At 37.4% G+C, this 23689-nt stretch overlaps 2 protein-coding genes across 2 annotated transcripts; one reads left to right on the top strand and one right to left on the bottom strand.

Annotated features, from left to right (window-relative positions):
- The first annotated feature begins 12598 nt into the window (after window positions 1–12598).
- On the top strand, window positions 12599–16308 carry LOC121975572 (threonine dehydratase 1 biosynthetic, chloroplastic-like). Its single transcript, XM_042527299.1, has 9 exons — window positions 12599–13119; window positions 13551–13730; window positions 13872–14141; window positions 14424–14630; window positions 14715–14963; window positions 15043–15116; window positions 15199–15316; window positions 15709–15843; window positions 15953–16308. Exons 1-9 carry the CDS (start codon window positions 12643–12645, stop codon window positions 16091–16093), a joined length of 1851 nt encoding a protein of 616 aa, XP_042383233.1. The 5' UTR covers window positions 12599–12642; the 3' UTR covers window positions 16094–16308.
- A 2045-nt stretch (window positions 16309–18353) lies between these two features.
- LOC121975571 (DEAD-box ATP-dependent RNA helicase 37-like) lies at window positions 18354–23394 on the bottom strand. Its single transcript, XM_042527298.1, has 7 exons — window positions 23276–23394; window positions 22255–23184; window positions 22065–22148; window positions 20587–20829; window positions 19551–19718; window positions 19329–19442; window positions 18354–18995 (listed from the first exon to the last, which is right to left on the bottom strand). Exons 2-7 carry the CDS (start codon window positions 23026–23028, stop codon window positions 18507–18509), a joined length of 1872 nt encoding a protein of 623 aa, XP_042383232.1. The 5' UTR covers window positions 23029–23184; window positions 23276–23394; the 3' UTR covers window positions 18354–18506.
- Window positions 23395–23689: the final 295 nt, after the last annotated feature.

Below are 23689 nucleotides of genomic sequence, written 5' to 3'. Positions count from 1 at the left end.
CCTGGAGCTAAAAAATAGAAGACAACTTGAACTACAACTCTTGTACTCTTTCCTAGTCTATTTCTTGAGTTGTCAACGTCTGTAAGAGCCTTCTCAGCCTACAACGAAGGAGATCTTCTAGTGTCTTTCATTGCCTTGGATTAACAACCATCTAGGTTATAACCAAGTTAATTTTTGGCCTTCTTACGTCTTTATTTTAAGTTGTTTAATTCAACTTTATTATTGTTATTGTAATTTTGCTACTAATAAAGTGTAAAGGGAGAGAAGGAATTAACTTTATCTTGTAGACAATTCACCCACTCTTGCCGATCTCCGCAGTGCCAACAATTGGTATCAGAGCGAGGTCGCTCTTCACCAGACTAACCGCCGGAAGAAGCATGAGCTAGAACCATGATCCAAGATTGAATCATATGGGTAAAACCTTGAACGAAGTAGGGGAGACCCTGAGCAAGTCAGTGACCTGATGCTTGAGGGGAGGCCTTAAGGAGGTCAAGAGTGACCCGATACTCGAGGGGAGGCCCTAAGTAGGTCAAGAGTAACCTGATGCTTGAGGAAGAGTCTGTGGTCCTTTGTTTGAGGGGGGATTGTTGGGGTTGCAAAGTTACAAACATAGTCTCACATTGAAAACATATAGGAAAGATCATTAGTTTATAAGAAAAAGATATCTCCATTGGCATTGAAAACATATCAAATTTTGGTGACGTTGTCGGGGAACTTGTAGTAGTGTTTGATAATTTTAGGATTATTTTTTTTTATTTTTCTACAAAATTTTGTTAAAAATTTTTTTTGTTAAATGCTTTCATGTTCATAGATTTATGTGTTGATATCATATACTCCTGTGTCTTCTAATCTTATCTATTAGTGTTTTAGTGCAAGATCAGGACAATTCTTTCAGTTCAACATGGATCTTTATTCTCAGCAATTTGGAGGTTTCAATGAATATCACAATTTGAATACTGGGAAAGTGAGGCATATATGTAGTAATTGTGGCAGTCCATCTCATCCAGTTGCTATATGTCATCTTATTGAAAAGACTGCTAGATTTCCTATGAAACCTCAGTATTTCTAACATCAATATCAAGAGGCATATGATCCAGCTCCTAGTACCTATAGTCATGACTGGGGCAATTATTCTGTTAGGATGTATACTAAAAGCCTAGCTTTTTGTATGAACATTTATTTTGAAATGAGAATCACATTGGTCAAATGTCTGCATTTAGTTAAATGTAATTGCTCATTTAATTTATATTGTAGATAACATGGTGTGTGGTGTCACACAGAAGATAATGTTATCAGTTCCTTATAAATTATAAATAGTAGCTCACAACCAAGATGGATTGAGACAAACCATTGGAATGGTTGTAATGTAATTTGGTATTAGTTTATCTTGACTATAAAATCACACTAGTACACTATGTGTGTATTGAGTAGGACCATTTGAGGTTATTTTTTTTATACTGACTGCATAAAAGAACAAACCCTCTGTTATTATAGATGTGCGTACTCTTAATTCTGATATAATAACAAACACATATACTTAGTATTTATTTCTTTAATTTATCAAAGGGTGAGATTTATTCAGTTAAATCAATAGGCCCGATAAGTTGAAAAATAATATTATTTATATGGTGTGTTGTTGATTATAAAAGGAAACTGTGTCCTAGTAATCTAGGTTGATGATGTCCCCTTGAGGAGCTCATAAGGATTATCATATAAACCCTGCAGGTGGACTTAATCCGACATGATAATAAGGTTGAGTGGTACTACTCTTGGAGCTAGATGTTAATTAAGTGAGTTGTCAATAACTCATTTAATTAACGGACATACGATATCTTAAACACAGGAAGACTAACGCACTCATGATAAGTAGGAGCCCATATTGTAATATGGGATTGGTGCGGTAGTTCAATAATAACTTTTTAGTGATAAGTTTTTCTCCACAACTAAAAAACCTCTCCTTTCCCTTAAGGTCGGCGCCCCATTTTTATTTTTTTTTTCCTCTAGGGTCGGCGCCCCACTCCTTTTCTTCTTCTCGTTTCTTCCCTCTAAGGTCGGTGCCCCATCTTCTCTTGGTGGTCGGAGCTTGGAGGAAAAGAAAATGAAGAGACGAAGCACCTTGGTGGTCGGCATTTTGGAGGAGAAGAAGGAGGAGGCATTCTTTTCTTTGCATCCTTTGGTGGTAAGTGGCTTGGAAACAAAAAGGGTTCAGGTGTTTTTGTCATGGTAGATCATCGCCCACACGACGTTCAAAAAGAGAAGAGGAATACGATAGAAGATCAAGAGGTCTTTATTTACGAAGAAAGGTACAACTAGTTATTTATTCCGTAGTACAACTAGTTTTGTTTTCTTTATATAGATCCTGAAATACCAACACAAGATGCTAGTGATTTTGTGTTTTCGTTTTTGTGCTTCGATTTTGTGTTTCAATCTTGTGCTTTGATTGAGGTCTCTGTAGTTAAACCTAAGGTTACTGTGAGAAGTTTAAATATTCAATTTCTTTGAAAGGCTTTGTCTAGGAAGTGGTGGATGATCCCATAACCAAGAAGACCTAGTGCCTTGCCAACGACCTGGAAGCCAATCCTTGAAATAAATATTTAATCAACTTCTGTAATATAGTTTAACTTCTGAAGAATACAAGGGTTGAACTTGGAGTAAAAATGTTAAGTTTCGTTTCCAATCCAAGTTTAACTTTGAAGAACGAATTTGGAGTAAAAATGTTAAGTTTAGTTTCCAATCCAAGTTTAACTTCTGAAGAGCACACGGGTTGCTAGGAAAAATTTTGTGCATGTACAAATTTTTGTACAGGGGAAACAGAACAGTATTCCTAGTAGCACCCATCAAGTGGTATCAGAGCTAGTTTTCTACCTCTGTGTGTTTGGTTTTCGGTTGAATTATGCACTGCTCATACATAATTTAGGCCGGATAATAGTAGGATGTGCTAGATAGATTAACTCTGTGGTTGCAGGCATCCTAGATCCAACTATAATGGCTTTTGTGTGCTTGTGTGTGATTTGAACCCTCGGGCATGTCGAGGTTGTTGTGTGTCCATGATTGTAATAATTAAATATGGTCAGTTGTCGTATTATTATTATTGTTGTTTTACATTCTGTTCGATCTAGATTACATGTGCATTCCCTTGTGAAATATAGGATTGATAAATGTAAAACTTTATTTTTGTCGCAGATCGTATCCTTGCAAGGCGTGGTGCTATATGAGGACCAGAGGCGCAGCGGAAAAGGAAGCAAGATAGGCGGGACGACATGACTCATTGGCGGTGGCTAGGGTCAACGACATACGGAGGGCAGCTATGGATGAAGCCATAATAGTTGGAAAATTATTTTTTCATATTTATTGCCTTTTTGTGTCGTGATGTGCATGCTTTTGTGTGCATGTGTGTTATGTGTGCATGTTAAAATTCCTCGTTTAAATAACTAAGTGGTAGAGAGTTTATTAAAATAAACTCCACGGTCTCCATTACTGGTTTGTAAGTGATGCATTCAAACTTACGTGTTGGCTTTAAGTGCCTTCCTCCACATCGGATAAGTTTGTTTGCAGATCACTAGATCAAACTCATCCGACGGGGGTTTCAATGAATATCACAATTTGGATACTGGGAAAGTGAGGCACATATGTACTAATTGTGGTAGTCCATCTCATCCAGTTGCTATATGTCATCTCATTGAAAAGACTGCTAGATTTCTTATGGAACCCCAGTATTTCTAACATCAATATCAAGAGGCATATGATCCAGCTCCTAGTACCTATAGTCATGACTGGGGTAATTATTCTGTTAGGATATATACTAAAAGCCTAGCTTTTTGTATGAACATTTATTTTGAAATGAGAATCACATTGGTCAAATGTCTGCATTTAGTTAAATGCAGTTATCCATTTAATTTATATTGTAGATAACATAGTATGTGGTGTAACACAGAAGATAATTTATCAGTTCCTTATAAATTATAAATAGTAGCTCACAACCAAGATAGATTGGGACAAACCATTGGAATGGTTGTAGTGTAATTTGATATTAGTTTATCTTGACTATAAAATCACACTAGTATACTATGTGTATATTGAGTAGGACCATTTGAGGTTGTTCTTTTTATACTGATTCCATAAAAGAACAAAACTTCTATTATTATGGATGTGCGTACTCTTAATCCCGATATAATAACAAACACATATACTTAGTATTTATTTCTTTAATTTATCAAAGGGTTAGATTTATTCAGTTAAATCAATAGGCTCGATAAGTTGAGAAATAATATTATTTATATGGTGTGTTGTTGATTATAAAAGAAAATTGTATCCTAGTAATCTAGGTTGATGATGTCCCCTTGAGGAGCTCATAAGGATTATCATGTAAATCCTGCAGGTGGACTTAGCCTGACATGATAATAAGGTTGAGTGGTACTACTCTTGGAGCTAGATGTTAATTAAGTGAGTTGTTAGTAACTCATTTAATTAACGGGCATTCGATATCTTGAACATAGGGAGACTAATGCACTCATGATAAGTAGGAGTTCATATTGTAATATGGGATTGGTGCGGTAGTTCAATAATAACTCTTTAGTGATAAGTTTTTCTCCACAACTAAAAACTCTCTCCTTTCCCTTAAGGTCGGCGCCCCATTTTTCTTTTCTTTCCTCTAGGGTCTACTCCCCACTTCTTTTCTTCTTCCCTTTTCTTCCCTCTAGGGTCGGCGCCCCATCTTCTCTTGGTGGCCGAAGCTTGGACGAAAAGAAAACGAAGAGACGAAGCACCTTGGTGGCCGCCGTTTTGGAGGAGGAGAAGAAGAAGAAGGAGACATTCTTTTCTTTGCATCCTTTGGTGGTAGGCGACTTGGAAACAAAAAGGATTCGGGTGTTTTTGTCTTGGTAGATCGTTGCCCACACGACGTCCAAGAAGAGGAGAGGAATACGGCAGAAGATCAAAAGGTCTTTGTCTACGAAGAAAGGTACAACTAGTTATTTATTCCATAGTACAACTAGTTTTGTTTCCTTTGTATGGATCCTGAAATACTAACACAAGAGGCTAGCAATTTTGTGTTTTCATTTTTTTTGCTTTGATTTTATGTTTCGATCTTGTGCTTTGATTGAGGTCTCTGTAGTTAAACCTAAGGTTACTGTGAGAAGTTTAAATATTCAATTTCTTTGAAAGGCTTTATCTAGGAAGTGGTAGATGATCCCATAACCAAGAAGGTCTAGTGTCTCGCCAACGACCTGAAAGTCAATCCTTGAAATAAATATTTAATCAACTTTTGTAATATGGTTTAACTTCTGAAGAACACAAGGGTTAAACTTGGAGTAAAAATGTTAAGTTTCGTTTCCAATTCAAGTTTAACTTTGAAGAACGAACTTGGAGTAAAAATGTTAAGTTTAGTTTCCAATTCAAGTTTAACTTCTGAAGAGCACACGGGTTGCTAGGAAAAGTTCTGTGCTTGTATAAATTTTTGTACAGGGAAAACAGAACGGTATTCTGAGTAGCACCCATCATATTCGACTCAGTACTTTCAACCCCAGATTCTAGAGCAGCATGGATACTTCCAATCTCAATGCTATCAACCCTAACAAATTCTTGAGCAGTATGGGAATACACAACAACAAACTATTGAGCATCCTCAGTGTTTCAATTCAGACTGGATAGACCATAAAAATTTCATGTATGGGAATGAGCAACAATAAGTGGATCAATCCTTTCCATCATATCAAAGGCCATAAGGATTTCAGGATGATCCTATGCCCACATGGTCATATTTGGTCCAGCAGATCAATCCAGTACCTTGGGGAACATTTCAAGGGTTCACTGAAGAAGTTTATGCCCCTAGTCCATCAGAATTTCAAGATCTGAAGGAGGTTATACAGAAAATACAACAACAACAAGAGGCATATATCTAGTCTCAACAAAGAAATGAAGCATCGCTAAAAAATTGTCAGATGTATCTATATCAAATTGCAGCATCCATCAGCCAGCGACAAACCCAATTATCTAGTGAGGAGATGGATTCTAGAGATTGTCATAGCCCTGACCTTGATTCTACTGCTATACAGGACTCCTCTAGCCTTTTGTGTGATGATGTTGCAATTGTAGATTATTTTAATTCTGATGATATTGTTGTTGTAGATATTGTTAATGCAGGTGTTGTTGGTGATGTTGAGGAGCTAGCTGAGCTTGATTATACATCTATCGATAAAGAAAGTGTAGGGACTTGCATGGTGGAAGCAAGGTCTCAAGAATCACCTAGTTTTGTTACACGACCACCTGATGATAAGAATGTAGGGACTTGTGTTGTGGAGGCAGAGCCCCAAGAATCACTTCTTTTTGATGCATCACCAGAGCCTGAACTATTACTTGATGAAGAGGAACACATCGATTATTCTAGAACCTCCAGGTACATTTCAGTACAACAAAGTTTGTATTTCTTGTGATCTTTTAGAGAATTCCATAGAGGTTCCTAATATTGATTTTATTGGATGTAACTCATATTTGGATTCATGCTTGTCTAAGTTTGATATTGTTTCATCTCTTCCTTACCCCACATGCGTGTGGAAGGTGCATTCTGTCCTTGGCCTTGCAGGTTTTTACAGGCCCTTGGAGTGGATGCTTAAGTTGAACCGCCTTCAACCTCCGGGAAGAACTTTCAAAAAGAATAGGGTGAAGGGAGCGATCTTTACTTCAAATGCAAACATTCCACTCCCAACTTGGATTTTGCACCTTAACCGTTTGCAACCACCGGGAAGGATCATTCCACTACCGGCATGGATTCTACTGTTGAATCGTCTTCAACCGCCAGGAATAAAGGGGAGTTCGTTCCTTTCCTTTCCTTTTCTTGATTTCTTTTATCTTTATACTTGCATGTTTCTTTGTTTCTATACTTTGCTTTCTTGTTTTGCATTTTGTTTGGTCTTGTTTATACCTTGCTTGATTTTGAGTCATATCTTCCTACATATCCCTTTATAATGCTTTGAGAATCGTAAAAAACAGTTAAGTTTGACTATCAAGTTTTGGTTTATTTGGTATGGTTGGGTACATTAATTGCATTAGTCATTTGTAGTGGTGATGGACTCTATCTTGTTAGATTATGCATGATATTTGATTATTCACCTAGTGAGATTGTTATCATGTTTATCCTTAATCCTCTTGTGTGTGATAGCACTTGTGATGCTTGACACTCTAGAACTTGCTTTGATTCTTTTTAAAATTACAGTAACATAAGCTTGCATGAATATGATAGAGGCAAATTTTCTTGTTCATCTCTTAATCGTTCCTCTACTTTGTTGTTATTACTAGTAAACATTCCACCTATTGCTTCCATGTTGCATTATACCTCCCTTGTCATATCTTTTCATTGTCGTTATATTTTCACTAGCATATCTTTATCGATTCATTCTTTCCTTGGTCATGTGATGAGAACATTGGGTGATTGCATGAAGAGATACATTTTCTTTGGCATATATTTATTATTTTTTTAATCCCCCTATTATTATTAAGTTTTAGATGATATCATGATTTATTATATTGTCCGAGACGGACAAGTTTAAGTGTGGAGGGAGGCAATGTATGGGCGAATGCTTGTCGAGAAAAAAAAATCTCTCTATGTACTAAGAGAAAAAAAATCTCTCTATGTACTAAAAGAAAAAAAAAGAGAAAAAAACAAAGAAGAAAAAAAAACATCAAAAAAATTTGAAAAAAAATAAAAAGAGAGAGAGAAAAAAAATCTTAAACATTTGTTATTTTATTAGTGATGAACAAGAAGAAATATCTCCATGGAAAGATTGATGTATATCCATTTAACATTATTATTGAGAGATTCTCATGAGTTAAGTTGTTAATATATACATGTATTCTGGAGATGTTATAGTGGTTGATGTATATCACATTGAGAATGTGCGAAGAGAGTTGAGTGTTGGATATTGAATGAGTTTTTGAGTATATTATTTGATTGTATTCTTCATGTTGGTTACCCCAATGCTCTCATATTCTCTTTGAATTCCTTTATATCTATCCTTCTTGTTCTATTGTTTACATGTGTGGTTTCATTATTATTTATTACAAGTCCTCTTGATTTATGTGTATTTATGTTTACATTAGTGGAGAAGTAGAAAATAAGCAAGCATATGATAGTGCAATGTCATGAGTTGCTTTTGAGAGAGCTCCACTTTCATGTCTATTATTTATGTGAGCATTAGTGCATATACCCATCTTGAGAGGTTCTATCATGCTTAATCTATTCAAGTTGATTGAAATTGTCATGCTTGTTGACTTTTGTAAGAATTGGAACCATGAATACCTTGATTCTTAAAACTTGATGATCTTAAGTAACTTTCTTTTATTATTTTCAGAATATTGTTAGGGAATTAATAGGGAGATAAGTTTTTGGTTGCTTCTTAGTTTTATTTTATTTGCCCAAGACGTGCAAGAATAAGTGTATGGGAGTTAAAAATTTGATATGAGCTCGAGTGTCGTACTACGAGAGCTTATCAAATTACAATTAAAGTTACTGAACCCCTCTACTCTAAAGTAGTATAGAGCTGACCCAGGTTGTCTCCCAACAAATGTAATGATAAGATGATAACTTCAGGATTGATTATGGATTTTGGGTTTTTGATATGAAATTGGGGGTTTGGATTTTGGATTTTTGAGACTAAGAAATGAAATAGCAAAACAAGTATGAAATTTACCCTAACAAAATGAATAACATCCTATCTATCCATTAATAGTGATTTCACAGCGCATTGTCACTCTACGTTATAATTTCACCAATAATGGAATTAAACTAAGGAATGATATAGCAAAGTATTAAATGAAACCTAATCTAGTAAATGAAAGACAGTGCAAGTAAGAAAACCTCTAACTTAAATTATGATTGCAAGGAAATTAAAGACAACATAAAGTAAGCATTGAATGAAATCTAGAGCATTAAAGAAATCTAATCCTAATTTCATTCAAACGAATAACAGAACTTATAGCAATTGAAAGAGACAAGACAAGCAAACATTAAGTAAAATAACGTGCACGAATTTAAACCTATCTATTAGAAGAAGCATTTTGTCAAACACCTTACGAGCATGAATCAAAATGACATGAGTACATGCAAATTTAAAACAGGGAAGAACAACTTAGTACAAGCATTCATCAACCAACTAAAAGAAACATCAACAATCAATTCGAATCAAGTGAAGAAATGCAACGATTAAAAGTTGTTCGAAATCTGATGAAGAAGAAGTGCTGCTCGGACTCGAAGGGTTGCTGTGGCTGGCCAAATTTGGAGAAGATCTATTGCTGGAATGAACCGTTGTCACTCCTCTGCCTCTTCCGCCTAAACCACAGTAGGAAGAAGTGAAAGAAGAGCGCTGGAGGGTTCATTCCACCAGCAGATCTTCTCCAAATTTGGCCAGCCACAGCAGCCCTTCGAGTCCGAGCAGCACTTCTTCTTCATTAGATTTCGAACAGCTTTTGATCGTTGCATTTCTTCACTTGATTCGAATTGATTGTTGATGTTTCTTTTAGTTGGTTGATGAATGCCTGTACTAAGTTGTTCTTCCCTGTTTTAGATTTGCACGTACTCATGTCATTTTGATTCATGCTCGTAAGGTGTTCGACAAAATGCTTCTTCCAATAGATAGGTTTAAATTCGTGCACTTTATTTTACTTAATGTTTGCTTGTCTTGTCTCTTTCAATTGTTATAAGCTCTGTTATTCGTTTGGATGAAATTAGGATTAGATTTCTTTAATGCTCTAGATTTCATTCAATGCTTACTTTATGTTGTTTTTAATTTCCTTACAATCATAGTTTAAGTTAGACTAGGTTTTCTTACTTGCACTGTCTTTTATTTACTAAATTAGGTTTCATTTAATACTTTATTATTTCATTCCTTAGTTTAATTCCATTATTGGTGAAATTATAGCGTAGAGTGACAATGCGCTGTGAGATCACTATTAATGGATAGATAGGATGTTATTCATTTTGTTAGGGTAAATTTCATACTTGTTTTAATTTGCTATTTCATTTCTTAGTCTCAAAAATCCAAAATCCAAACCCCCAGTTTCATATAAAAAACCCAAAAGTTATAATCAATCCTGAAGTTATCATCCTATCGTTACATTCGTTGGAAGACGACCCGAGTCAGTTCTATACTACTTTAGAGTAGAGGAGTTTGGTAACTTTAATTGTAGTTTGATAAGCCCCCGTAGTACGACACTCGAGCTCATATCAAATTTTGGCGTCGTTGTCTGGGATCAAGAAGCAGAGGACGTCGATTGGAATCGAGAAGAAGAAGAAGAGTAGATAGGGATGGTCGGTCGGCGATAGTGAAATTAAGGAAAGTGTCGTCGGTCGGTGGTGAGGAAGAAGAAAGGAGGCGAGTTGGCGTCGGTGCGTGGCTTCTCCCCGCGTGAAGGTAGAAAAAACACGAACAAGAGAGGAAGAGAAGAGCTTATTTCCCCCAAATATGATCCAACGACCGTGATTAATCCAGATCTGATGGAGCGGCTGAGATTAAATCTGAGTGAACGATCAAGATCAAGTGGAACCTGTTGAGTGGTCAGGATGACTAGATCTTAATGAACATCTCAGATCATCCTAGATCTACACAGATTGATCAGAATCAACAGGATCTTGATGAACGGCCAGAATTAATTAGATCGGATCCCTTTGATTAATTTGCTTCATATTTGATCCAATGGCTCAGATTTCTTCAGATTGGACTTCTTATTAACTCAAGCCTTTATGTTCAATTTGGTTCAACTTGAGCTCAATCTCTAAAAAAAATAAAAATGCACAATTAAAAGTAGAAATCCATAAAAATAAGAAGAATTATAACAAACTCATAATATGAATCCAACTCAATAAACATGTAAGAATCAATAATTAATCATATGAAAGGATTAAAACATGAAAATTAATGACAGAAATAATGTATCAAAATACTAGTTATCAGCAAGTCAGTGACCTGATGCTTGAGGGGAGGTCTTGAGGAGGTCAAGAGTGACCCGATACTCGAGAGGAGGCTCTGAGCAGGTCAAGAGTGACTTGATGCTTGAGGAAGAGTCTGTGGTCCTTTGTTTGAGAGAGGATTGTTGGGGTTGCAAAGTTACAAACATAGTCTCACATTGAAAATATATAGGAAATATCATCGGTTTATAAGAAAAAGATATCTCCATTGACATGAAGCCTTTTGAGTAGAACCCAAGAGCAAAACCATGAGGGTTTAGACTCAAAGTGAGCAATATCATACCATTTAGAGATATCTAAATTCTTTTTGATCCTTCATAATTTTCTTGGGTTCTTGGTTGATTTAGAGACTGCCACCAATACTCTTAGTCTGCAGTCTCTGCATCATACAGTTTCAAATTTGTTATGGTCGATGCTGCTGTTACTTGATAATGTCATTGAATAGCAATCTAATACTTAAAGAAGTAAAATTTAACAAAATTAAGCTAAATAGTTGCAATTTCCATAAGTAATGGAAAATCACTCATTTTTATTAAAAAAAATTGATAAAATTCACTCAAAACAACCCCAACTTACATAAAATATCAAAATTCACTCAAACAGTATAAATTTGGACAAAGAGAGCATTATACGTATATCTATATTTGCAAGAACAATAATACTTAAATTCAACAAAATATAATTAAAACCGGTACAAATTAGGGCAAAAAGATGTAGAACAGACATAACCACAACTATTCAATAAAAGCCCTAAAATGCTACCCCAAAACAATCTCATACTTACTGGTTGTTGCGACGGAGCTGCGACAACAGTGGACCTCAGAGACGTGACGACTGTTGGAGTTGGAGTGATGAAATCCGAATTTAGGGCACCTTCTGTAGGATTTTGAAGCTGGAGTGATGACGGCGGAGAACCACAATGGCGAAGTTGCAGTTAACCATCGTCAGACCCAATCGGGTAAATGGAAAGATCTTATTTTTGGTGGAGCATCGTCATTGGCTTAAATTAATCTTTTAGGACACCTTTAAGATTCTAGAGCTGGAGTCGACGAAAGCAAATGATGCTGGAGCCGACGAAAGGAGAAGATGAGAAGATGAGAAGTTGACAGATTAAGAAAATTCAAACTAAGAGAAAAGTCGACGGAGCATCGAAGTTGTTTGGGAAGGAAAAAAGAATTAGGAAATTTCATCTAAAATGGTGTTTTATTTTTTTCAGTTATCGTTTAACTAATGGGATGGGGATAAAAAAGATATTGGGATAGAAATCAGAACTCTTTTGATAGTATATATATATATATATATATTTTTGATGGGTAATGCTGTGGCATCGAGAGATCTGGAGATTCCACGATTGTGTATATATATATATATATATATATATATATATATATATATTTTTGATGGGTAATGCTGTGGCATCGAGAGATCTGGAGATTCCACGATTGTGAATATACAATGGATAACAAATGGAGGTGAAGACCTAATTCACGTCATCAAAAGGAATTACTCTGCCAAAAGAACGCCATTGTTGAATTACAATTCATTACGTCATCATACAGTGAATTAAAAGTAGGAAGAGGCATTTCAAAAAAGATAAACTGTTAGGGGGTGAAATGAAAATATTCTCTTGATACGCCGAACCTAATTGTTCGCCGAACGCCCCGATCCATCTCAAGCTTGGTGACATGGAATCTCTCGCCGCCCTCCGCCCTTCGCGCCTTCCCCCGCCCTCGAAGCGGCCTCTGGCTGGGGGAGCGCGCCTTGCCACCTCCTTCCGCTTCCACCACCTTTGCCCATCTATCCACGCCGACTCGCTGAGAGCTCGACTGCTCGAGGTTGCCGCCGTCTCCTCATCTTCGTCGGCCGGGTTCAGTACTCAGCCGGATGCAACATCCGTTTCCCCTCCCCTCAAGAGGGTCCCGGTGGATTCTCTGCAGTACGAAAGCGGCTACCTTGGGGGCATTTCTGAGAAAACTTATCCATCGTCTGAGTTAGCGGCCGACGTTGGTCAAAACGGGGCGTTGAATCCTATGGAGTATCTAACCAGTATTTTGACCTCGAAGGTTTATGATGTGGCGATCGAGTCGCCGCTGCAACGAGCGTCGAAATTGTCTGCGAGACTTGGAGTAGATCTCTGGCTTAAGAGAGAGGACTTGCAACCGGTAAAAAAAGTCTTTTTAATCCTTGGATGAAAGTTACTTTTCTCCGTTTCTTATATGAGAGTATCCTATAACTCCTGTGATGCTCAGTATATGAAAGAAGATAGAAAATTGAGAACATAGATATAGTGTCACGACCCAAAGGTCATAAATTCACAATTTATGACCTAAAACTATTAATTATCCACGATCAGATTTACAAATATCATAAATTCAAGAGAAGGGAAAAAGGAAAAATAATGGAGATTATATTTTTTCAAAAAAATGGAACGGGTTGGGAAGGAAATAGTAAAGATAGAGTTTTCAAAATCGTATCAAAAAGACTGTTTAATCTTTAACTTGCAGCAATTATACTTTTGAAACTCCCACTTTGCAGCTTCCTTTTTGGATATTCCTATGTAGATGCACTAATACGCTCAACTGTGGGAATGCAGGTGTTCTCCTTCAAGTTGCGAGGAGCCTACAATATGATGGCTAAACTTCCTCGGGAGCAATTAGATAGAGGAGTCATTTGCTCATCTGCTGGCAATCATGCACAGGGTGTTGCTTTGGCTGCTCAGAAACTAGGATGTAATGCAGTAATTGTAATGCCAGTGACCACACCTGAAATCAAGGTGTCTACTTGCTTGGATATTTACCATTTTTCAGCAATGCACTTTCATTTAAAAGAAAATATCATGCTTTATATTTTCATTTCTTAGCATCTGTATAATTGCATGTACCTCTCTCTTACCCTACTTTGTGATGTGTTTTAGTGGCGTTCAGTTGAGAGGTTAGGTGCAACTGTCATCCTAAAGGGGGATTCATATGATGAAGCACAAACATATGCAAAGCAATGTGGAGAGGAGGAAGACCGTACATTCATACCCCCTTTTGATCATCCTGATGTTATTGCAGGTCAGGGAACTATTGGGATGGAAATCATTCGCCAAATGAGTGGTCCTATACACGCAATATTTGTACCGGTCGGTGGTGGTGGGTTAATAGCAGGAATTGCTGCTTATGTAAAACGGGTCCTCCCAGAGGTGTGTGCTTGTTCTGAATTATCGTGATCTTAGTCTGTTTTATATCCTCTACTTCACGGTGCCTTAAATTGTTAATGTTTTTTATTTCAATATTTTTGACCAAAAGATCTGTATTTTTACTCAAAATAAGATTTCTTTTACTTATATGAAGTTTTCTGCTTAGGTCTTAAGTTTTCTGCTTGTGGATTGTACAAATGTCCTTAAGTAGTCCCATCACTAAAATGGATCCAAACAATGAATGATGCTCCTGGAGAGATTCAGTCAGTCGAAATTTGTCTGCAGGTAAAGATCATTGGAGTAGAACCTTCTGATGCAAATGCAATGGCATTATCTCTATTTCATGGGGAGAGAATTATGCTAGAACAAGTGGGAGGATTTGCAGATGGTGTGGCTGTAAAAGTGGTTGGAGAAGAGACATTCCATTTGTGCAGAGAACTAGTTGATGGAGTGGTTCTTGTTGGTCGTGATGCCATTTGTGCATCCATAAAGGTCCTATACCTGTCCCGCTTATGAGTATTGCTCATAATGATTATTTTGAAGTTAAGATTTTGAGAAATATCAAATGTGATATAGGATATGTTTGAGGAGAAAAGAAGCATACTAGAACCAGCTGGTGCTCTTGCTCTAGCTGGGGCAGAGGCCTATTGCAGATACTATGGTTTGAAAGGTGAAGCTGTTGTTGCTATAACAAGTGGCGCAAACATGAATTTTGACAGACTGAGACTTGTGACTGAACTTGCTGATGTTGGTCGCAAACGAGAGGCTGTTTTGGCAACCAATCTACCAGAGGAGAAAGGGAGTTTTAAGAAATTCTGTGAATTGGTATGTATGACTATATTCTTCATCACCATTTGTTTTAAAGCTAAATTTTGATTTTTGATTTAAAAACCTTCGTCTGTAGGTTGGTCCTATGAACATTACAGAGTTCAAGTACAGATATGATTCACGTAAAGAAAATGCTCTTGTTCTTTATAGGTATGCCCATAATTAGCTTATGGTAAGCGAAGTAATGAAATTTGTTTGGTTTTCACTTAATTAATGAATATTGTTATTGCAGTGTTGGTGTTCATATTGATTCTGAACTTGCAGCAATGGTGCTTAGAATGGAGCACGCCCAACTTAAAACTTTTAACCTCACCAATGATGACTTGGCAAAAGATCATCTTAGATACTTTGTATGTATCTCGTCTTACCATTGCTTTGGCATTTACAACCTGTTTTGAAACTTAGAAGTACATTTTATTGTTCTAAGTTTTAACTGCATACTGTTGAATGGTGATGTTATCTATTGTATCTTCAGTTCACATAGATATTTAGTTTAATATTGTTGAAGTCCAAAAGAGAGTACCAATCCAACTAAAGGCTCTTAGGTGAGTATCTCTTGATATTTGAGTATATCACTATCAGAGCACTTTAACACACCAGACTTCAGGATTCACAATCATTGAAAGAGAGATAATAAATTAGCTTGGTTGTTTCCCTCTGCAGTCTAAAATAGTGTGCTATGTGCCGATGGAATTATAATAATTAGCATTTTAATGTATTTTAAATTATATATGTTTTCCAGATGGGTGGGCGATCAAATGTTCAAAATGAAATACTGTGTCGATTTATATTCCCAGAGAGACCAGGTGCTCTAATGAAATTCTTAGACTCCTTCAGTCCCCGTTGGAACATAAGCTTGTTCCATTACCGAGCACAGGTACACTGCGTTGCTTCATCTGAGAAGTTCCTTGATTGATTCAAATTTTAGAGTTAGCATTCTTGTGTCATCACACTCTCTATTTAATTGTTTCTCTTATGGTATATAGGGTGAAACCGGCGCAAATGTACTGGTCGGCATTCAAGTTCCAAGAGAGGATCTGGAAGAATTCAAGAACCGTGCCGAGAATGTTGGCTACGAGTATACATATCAGATGAACAATGAGGCCTATCGTCTGTTGATGCAGTGAGCATACCTTCGGTGCGCAGGCGAAGTTCTTAAAGTGAAAGTTTGGTTGGAATATTCAATTATAACTTTGAAGTTTGTTGTCACAATTATAGTTTGGAAGTTTGTGGTCAACGTTCTTACCCTAGTCTAAGTATTGTTGATTAATCTTCTCTGGTGGATTTTTAGGATTACAAACTTTTATCAAATATAAAAATTAAGAATTACAATGTTGTTATTCGATTCCAGTCGAAAAAATAAATTGGAAATTATCAGTTTGTTCAACGTTAATCGAATTAAAACATATTTTTTAATTGTTTAGAGGCATAAGATGGGAAATGAGAATAGTGATCATGAAGTGGCATTGTTAATGTTTGAATTATAAAAATAGGAATACAAATAAAGGAATGAATCATTAAAATTAGGCAATGATTTATTCTTATGTTTCTCTCCCTCGATCAGTCATTACTCTATTTTTAACGATCAAAATATTTTTTTATTTCAAAAATATCCTTGATCTAATACTAATTTTTTCCCTTAATACTAAATATTCTCATGTCCCCCTTCATCTGCATCCCTCCGTGCTGCAGCTCCATCTCCTCCGTCAGCTGACGAAGTGCAAGCTGGTCGAAGTAGCTTCGATGAAGGAAATCTAGCGTCTGTGTCAAGTACACCATGTTGCTACCTTCGGCAGCAACAGTCACCCCTGTAAAGTTGTTCCTAGACAATTCCGTCGTCTCCTGCTCTCTCTCTTCCACTGCCACTTCCCCATCCTCCCGACCAGAGAACTCATCCAAATGATACGAAACAAATGACAACGACCTGAATAACCTAGACGTCATCAGATCTCCCAGGGCCATCCAGTTAAAGGTCCTCCAGCCAGGCTATAGCTTTTACCTATAAATACTTTACTTCCCCTCCCTTTCCCTTTCTTCCCCTCTCTTCCCCTTCCGTCAATCAACCTTTGCTCACCCTATCCAAACAGAGGGTTAAATGTAAACCACTGCTGAAGAACCACTTCGGCTTATCTACCTATCCCTGATCGGTGAATAACGGACTCGCAACCTAATCAACAAAGTCATCGTCCCACCAACCCACAGAGATATGGAGGAGGAAGCGAAGCAATCCAGCTTTATCACGACGCTCACCAACGCAGCCGATGTAAATCATAAGTTTATGTTCTTTTCCCTCAACGAGGGTAGTAGGTAAGGGGAATGACAAAAGAAAAGAGAAATTTACAAAAATAATAATAATAATAATAATAAAAAAAAAAATATTGAAATTATCGATAAAAAAATCTTATATTAATTATTTTTTAAACAAAATCTTATATTACAGTTATCTAAAATGAAAAAAAAACTCAAATTTTTTTTTTTAATGTATTAACTAATAAAGGTAAAATTGGAAATTTTTTATTCCATTCAAACTGTGTTCCATTCAAACTGAAAAATAAATTTGATTTGATTTTAAAAAAAAACAAGAGAAAAATGATTAAAAATTGTTTCATAAACAACAAAATACAAGAAGTGAGTTGTGAGCATGAGATTAAATTATCAGCTTGCTTAAGCCAGCTGAGAAACACAGATGTCGTGCAGCTGGTTTCAGACGAGACACAGCTGCCATGGGCCGAGCAAAAGCGCGAAGCCAGCTACAAAACAGAGCAAAAATATTATTCTACAGATTAAATTTAGATTTTTTTTTTCCAGCTAATCACAGGACGTCCAACCAAGCACATAACAAATTTACAGATTGTATTTAGATTTTTACAGCTTGTTTTGTCCACAATCATACATAGAATTCTCCTATAAAAGGCTTCCTCCAATCCCTCCCTTCCTCCCACAATTCCAAGCGAACCTCATTGATCCCATCTGCATTATTTAAGTTCCTCCTCCTCCTAGTTTTTCCAGTAAAAGGTAGCATCAATGGAGGCTTCTTTCAAGCTAAGACTTGTCGCTCTGGCTATGATCGTTGCTACGGCCATCGCCGCTGAGGCCCCTGCTCCTGCACCGACCTCTGCTGCTCCTTCGGCGTCTTCCTCTGCTGCCATGGCAGTCGCCTCTGCAGCCACCCTCGCCTTTGGTTACCTCTTCTACTAAATGACTCGTTTTTTGTGTTTTTGTATAAATATGGATTGGATTGTTATCTTTCCTCATTCGTGTTTATTATCCTTTTTACAATGTAATTCATTTTTATTGCGATAAATAAAGAAAAAAAGTTTTTGTTTATCTGGTGTCAGTTCAGATTTGCAGAGAAACCATCAACGTATTCACTTTACAATAACAAGATTGGGAGACTAAAGAGTTACTAACACTTTAGACAAACGTTCGACAAACTAGGAAAGCAAATAAAAGATAGAACACATCACATTAGTAATAATTACTCCTAATCAATCCATCAAAAATGAGGGAGGATAAATAAGGTATTTGGGATGAAGCTAGCTAGTCCCAAGCACTTGCCACTCCTGCACTTCCATATCCACCTCCATATCCTGCAGATGCACCAAATGATCCTCCATAATAATCTCCTCCGCCACCTTTGGTATAGGAGGAATCTCTCCTGAAGTCACGGCCACCGAACCGGGCTCCACCAGACCTTCGATTTCTACCACCCCCACCGCCGCTGTGAGAACGAGCAGCTGCGTAGCGAGTGAGCCATTGTGGCACCTCCTGGTTTGATTCTTGCATTAGCTCAGACAATGACCTAGCTAAGGATGCATTACTGTCGTTGAAGAAGGCAGTGGCAAGGCCCGACTTTCCAGCTCTGCCTGTCCTTCCAATTCGGTGCACGTAGTCGTCGATGTCGTTGGGTAGGTCAAAATTAATAACGTGTGCCACGTGCGGTATGTCCAACCCGCGTGCTGCAACGTCAGTCGCGACAAGAATGGGCGTAGCACCCGTCTTGAAAGATCGCAAAGCTTGTTCCCTTTCCTGAAAGGCAATAGAGCTTATGTAAAGCATTTTATCGAACTAAAAGAAAAAACAGCAACTTCAAAAAGGTCAGGATCACTATTAGTCATCTGATATCCAAGGAGGATTAGAGCCAATTTTTTCTTCTTTTCTACATGTTAATTTTGCCGTTGAGTGGACAACGATCTGTGCTTTAAAACTTTCATTTTGCATTCCTGAACTAACTTCTTTATACACTAAAGAATATTAGATAAAGAAAATGTAACAGAGGTAGAAATTAGTCTGTCTCATGGTACAGAATCAACTATTGGAAATAAGAGAGAGAAAGAAAAACAATGTTAAGTACATATGTACCTGCTGAGTCCTATCTCCATGAATTGTGGTTGCTGGAAACCCATTCATACACAACCAGTGTTCTAAAGAATCAGCTCCTCTTTTTGTCTCCACAAAAACCAACGTCAGAGATTGCTGTGGCAGTTGAAGTAAAAAACGCTAATACTCTAAGAGTACTAAACAATGGCAGACAAAACAATGATATAATTATGGCAAAAAAACAACAAATAGGTCAAGACTTACTTTTCCATGAGCGCCACTATCTCTTTGGGCATGAATAAGATCCATAAGATGGCTTCTTTTATCAGATTCCGTTACAAATTCCACCCTTTGAACAATCAAATCAGTGCTTGAACCAACTCTCCCAACAGCAAGAAAGATGTACTTATAAAGGAAATCAGAAGCCAACCTCTGCATAAGTAAAATTAATGAAGACAATTTATCAGATTAGTAATTCCTTAATGAGAAAGAGATTAAAAAAAAACAAAATAAACTCAGAAAAAATACAATACATACCAATAGAAGACGTATGACCATAAAATGAAATCATATAAACCAACAAGAAATTCATGAGAAGATACAAATAGATATGTAAGAAAATTATGAACAACAGCATACGAGTATACATTTAACAAATATAAGAAATTGTTTTCAAGTTTCAAACCATTTCAATTTGAAAATGTACCAAATGCAGCTACAACTGGATATCTCTACTTCAATCTCGTTCACATAGCAATGATTGGCATAGAAAGAAGATATGAGATAATAGTGTGACGATATTTGACAACGCTAGTAAAAATCAACCACTTGTCTGTTCACCTCAACATTGTAGTCAGATATAGTTACCTAATTAGAGATTTACAAAAGTCAACACCTGCTACAGCACTAGTCGCCAAACCATAAATTATAAATCTACAACTAGCCTTATAGTGCGAATTTTTGTAATGAAAGATCACCCAATCAAACATTAGGATGGTTTTAAAGCATAAGTCATGAGTTCCCACAGCGACTTTCTATTGTTCTATAATGTGTGTTTGTCTAATCATGGGCCTTTTTCATGCAAATCCCATATGTTTTATCTTGCAATGTCTTAGAATTGGAGTTTGACCCACAGCTCAAGCTTACTCAAGCATGACCTTGAGTGGAATGTTAAAATCAACATCAATATAAACCAGTTTCTTTCCAAATGACTTTTCACATATACAATCAAATTTAACAGCAGCATACCAAAATTCAATCACCAAAAGCAATTGTTTATAAAAGAGAGAGAAAGACAAACCTGTATCTCCTTTGGGAAGGTGGCACTGAACAGCATAGTTTGCCTTTGACCACGTGGAGGCATGTCCATCTGTTCCACAATTCTCCTAATTTGTGGCTCAAAGCCCATATCAAGCATTCTGTCAGCCTCATCTAAGGCCAAATATCTAATATGTTGCAAAGAAACTCTAGCCCTCTCCATCAAATCCACCAAACGACCAGGAGTTGCCACAAGTATGTCAACACCCCTTTCTAAGTCTCGCAACTGCAAATATGAATTGTAACAGAAGATGTGTAACACTAAGACCGTGAGGGATAATGTCTTGCCGAAATAGAAAGAAAATATAGCTTTCCATGTTATTCCTCCCTATTTAACGAATTAGATAAAGGGAAATAAGATTTAGAGATACAAGAGATTTGGACAAACAAATCAATTTTAAAATTAGCACCCGATGTTTCGGTAAATAACTTGCAAAGAATGGACGACAATTGACAAACAACTGCAGGAATGGACCTTTTTCTTGTTCAATTAGACAAACAGTCAAAAAGTAGATAATCAACTGTGGTAAGTAGGAATAACATATACAAAGAATATAATTCGGCAAATAGACCAAAAGGATGGAGATGAATACAACAATCTCCAACTTCTAATGCCAATATACTATTCAGCTTTTGTTTCACTCCTCCCCTTCATGTTTCAAAGTATGCTCATTTCTTTTACCTTTCATGCCATCCTTTACTTCTCTTGACTTCTTATTGATGGCAAGGATGTACTACGTATGTTATCTTACCTTTTAGTCTGTTTCAATTCCATCAAGTTTCTTGTTAAATGTCCAAGTATACTAGACTTGAAAGCTTCTGATCCACAACAACAAAAACAGCAAAGAAAAAAGTGAAATACTTTCATCTTGCACTTAGTTTCAAATTAATGTCTAAATGCAGAATGCATTCGACCTTGTCTTGCAAACAAAAGCACAAACCTAACATATGGTATTTGGTAGCAGATTTAACACCTACAAATTGGTGAATATGACGGAATTGGCAATATCCTTTGATGGAAATAATAAAACTTGGCATACGACCATCCATGTTCTCGACCTTTAACTACCCCTTTCTCTTCTCATCTTGGTGCTCCTCTCCAGGCTTCAGTTCTATATGATGCAACTCCAATATGTTTGCAATTTTGTATAATTCATTCCTCTCTGATATTTCCGATTCCACCTAAGTAAACTAAGCCTAAAATTATATCATAGCTCATTCAACTATTAACTCTAAAAGGTATCAATTCTCTAATTTATAGTGTTGAAAATACAGATATGTATATTACTTTGGTCAGGCAAACACTAGTATGCACCTCTCACTGAATGTGTTATAACAGAGGTCTAGCATTTTTTTTTGGAGTGTCGTTAATTCGCTTTCTGACTTTGACTACATTGATTGAAAAGTTCATCCAACCAAGAATTATCAAAGAAGTATTATCATAAAAGATGGAAGAAGAACCTGCTGATTTATAGGAGCTCCGCCATAGGCAACTACTGCTCGAACACCAGTCTGGAAAGAGAACTTTCTGGCCTCCTCATGTATCTGTGATACCAGAAACTTAGGTTAAGAGACCAACCAAATAAGGTAGCAATGGCTAGGGAAAAAAAAGGTTTTATGAAAACAGGACTAAAACCCAAAAACAACATACTTGAACAGATAGCTCACGGGTTGGTGACAAAATCAAAGCTAGAGGAAGGGCAGTCCTTGATCCTCTTTGCCTCGGTCCTGGAGGTCCCCTCATGATTGCACTGATGATTGGAAAGCAGAAAGCCGCTGTCTTTCCTGATCCAGTCTGAGCACAGGCCATGAGGTCCCGGCCTGCAAGTGAAATGGGGATTGCATAGCGCTGGACGGGGGTTGGTTTCACATACCTGCACCGCCTGATGTTCTCATTTAGTGTGTCCCCCAAATCAATTTCAGCAAATGTGTTCACAGGTGGGGGCACATTCTCACCACTGGTCTCGACAGGGATGTCTTCATAAGCATCAAAATTGATCCCTGAATTTTCCTTGCTATCAAATGCAACCTCAATGGTCTCATCATCATTCAAAAAAGGGTTCGCCTCACGTTCCTTCCTATTCCCACCACCGCCTCTGGAGTGCCAGCCAGTTCTCGCACCACTAGATCCAGCACGAACCACGTCACGGACAGAACCACCACCCCGGCGGCTCCCACCAGTAGCAGGAGCAGCAGATGCCGATAGCTTTGACGTACCTCCTACTGGAGATGGAGCTGCCGGCGCTGCTGGCGCTGCACAGGACTCAGTAGTCACTGGACGGTTGCGAAGATGAGGAGGCACGTAGGCAGGGCGGCCACCACGGGAAGGGGCAGCGGAGGCGGTGACAACGTTGGCAACGGAGGCGCTGGTCACGGCAGCCGAGTTATCGGCGTCCGCAACTGCATCAGCCCATGACGTTCGCATAATTCAGCAAGCAAATCGCGATCTTTCCAGCCCAAATCAATAAAAGTATCAGATCGGCGCAATTATGGATCTAGATCCCCCACGATCACGCCCCTTAAGCAGCAAGTAAACCAACAGACCAAAACTTCTCGCAAAAACACTGACGAAAAGGGAGTCCTGGCACAAAACGAAGTCGAAAAGAAGACGCAATCAGAGAAAGAACAAACATTGGCCAGGGGGGAGGAAGAAATTAATAAGGACAACATACCAACTGAGAAGCACTCGCAACCGGAGGAGGGAAGCAATCGTCGTCGGAAAATTTGGTGGAAGAGAATCCCTAGTTTTATTCGAGCCCGAAAATATAAATAACAAAGCTCGAGCCTAATCACTCTCTTCGTTCGCAAGGTATCCTCTTTTTCAATGTGCCCCCTTCGAGTTTTAAAATCCAAAGCACAACACAAAATAAATATTAATTTTCCATATAATTAAGAAATAATTTTCAATTTTTTACTTAAAAAAAATCACGTTTCTTTATTTAACTAAAAGAGTATCCTAATTTTAAAACTACTAAAAAAGAGTATAAAAATAATATTATTTCTTTCCTAATCACTCTCTTCGTTCGCAAGGTATCCTCTTTTTAAATGTGCCCCCTCCGAGTTTTAAAATCCAAAGCACAACATAA

Source organism: Zingiber officinale, chromosome 4B, assembly GCF_018446385.1.
Source record: "Zingiber officinale cultivar Zhangliang chromosome 4B, Zo_v1.1, whole genome shotgun sequence".
Classification (NCBI taxonomy): domain Eukaryota; kingdom Viridiplantae; phylum Streptophyta; class Magnoliopsida; order Zingiberales; family Zingiberaceae; genus Zingiber; species Zingiber officinale.
The sequence above is the reverse complement of the archived record's forward strand: the minus strand, read 5'-3'. Positions and strand labels throughout refer to the sequence as shown.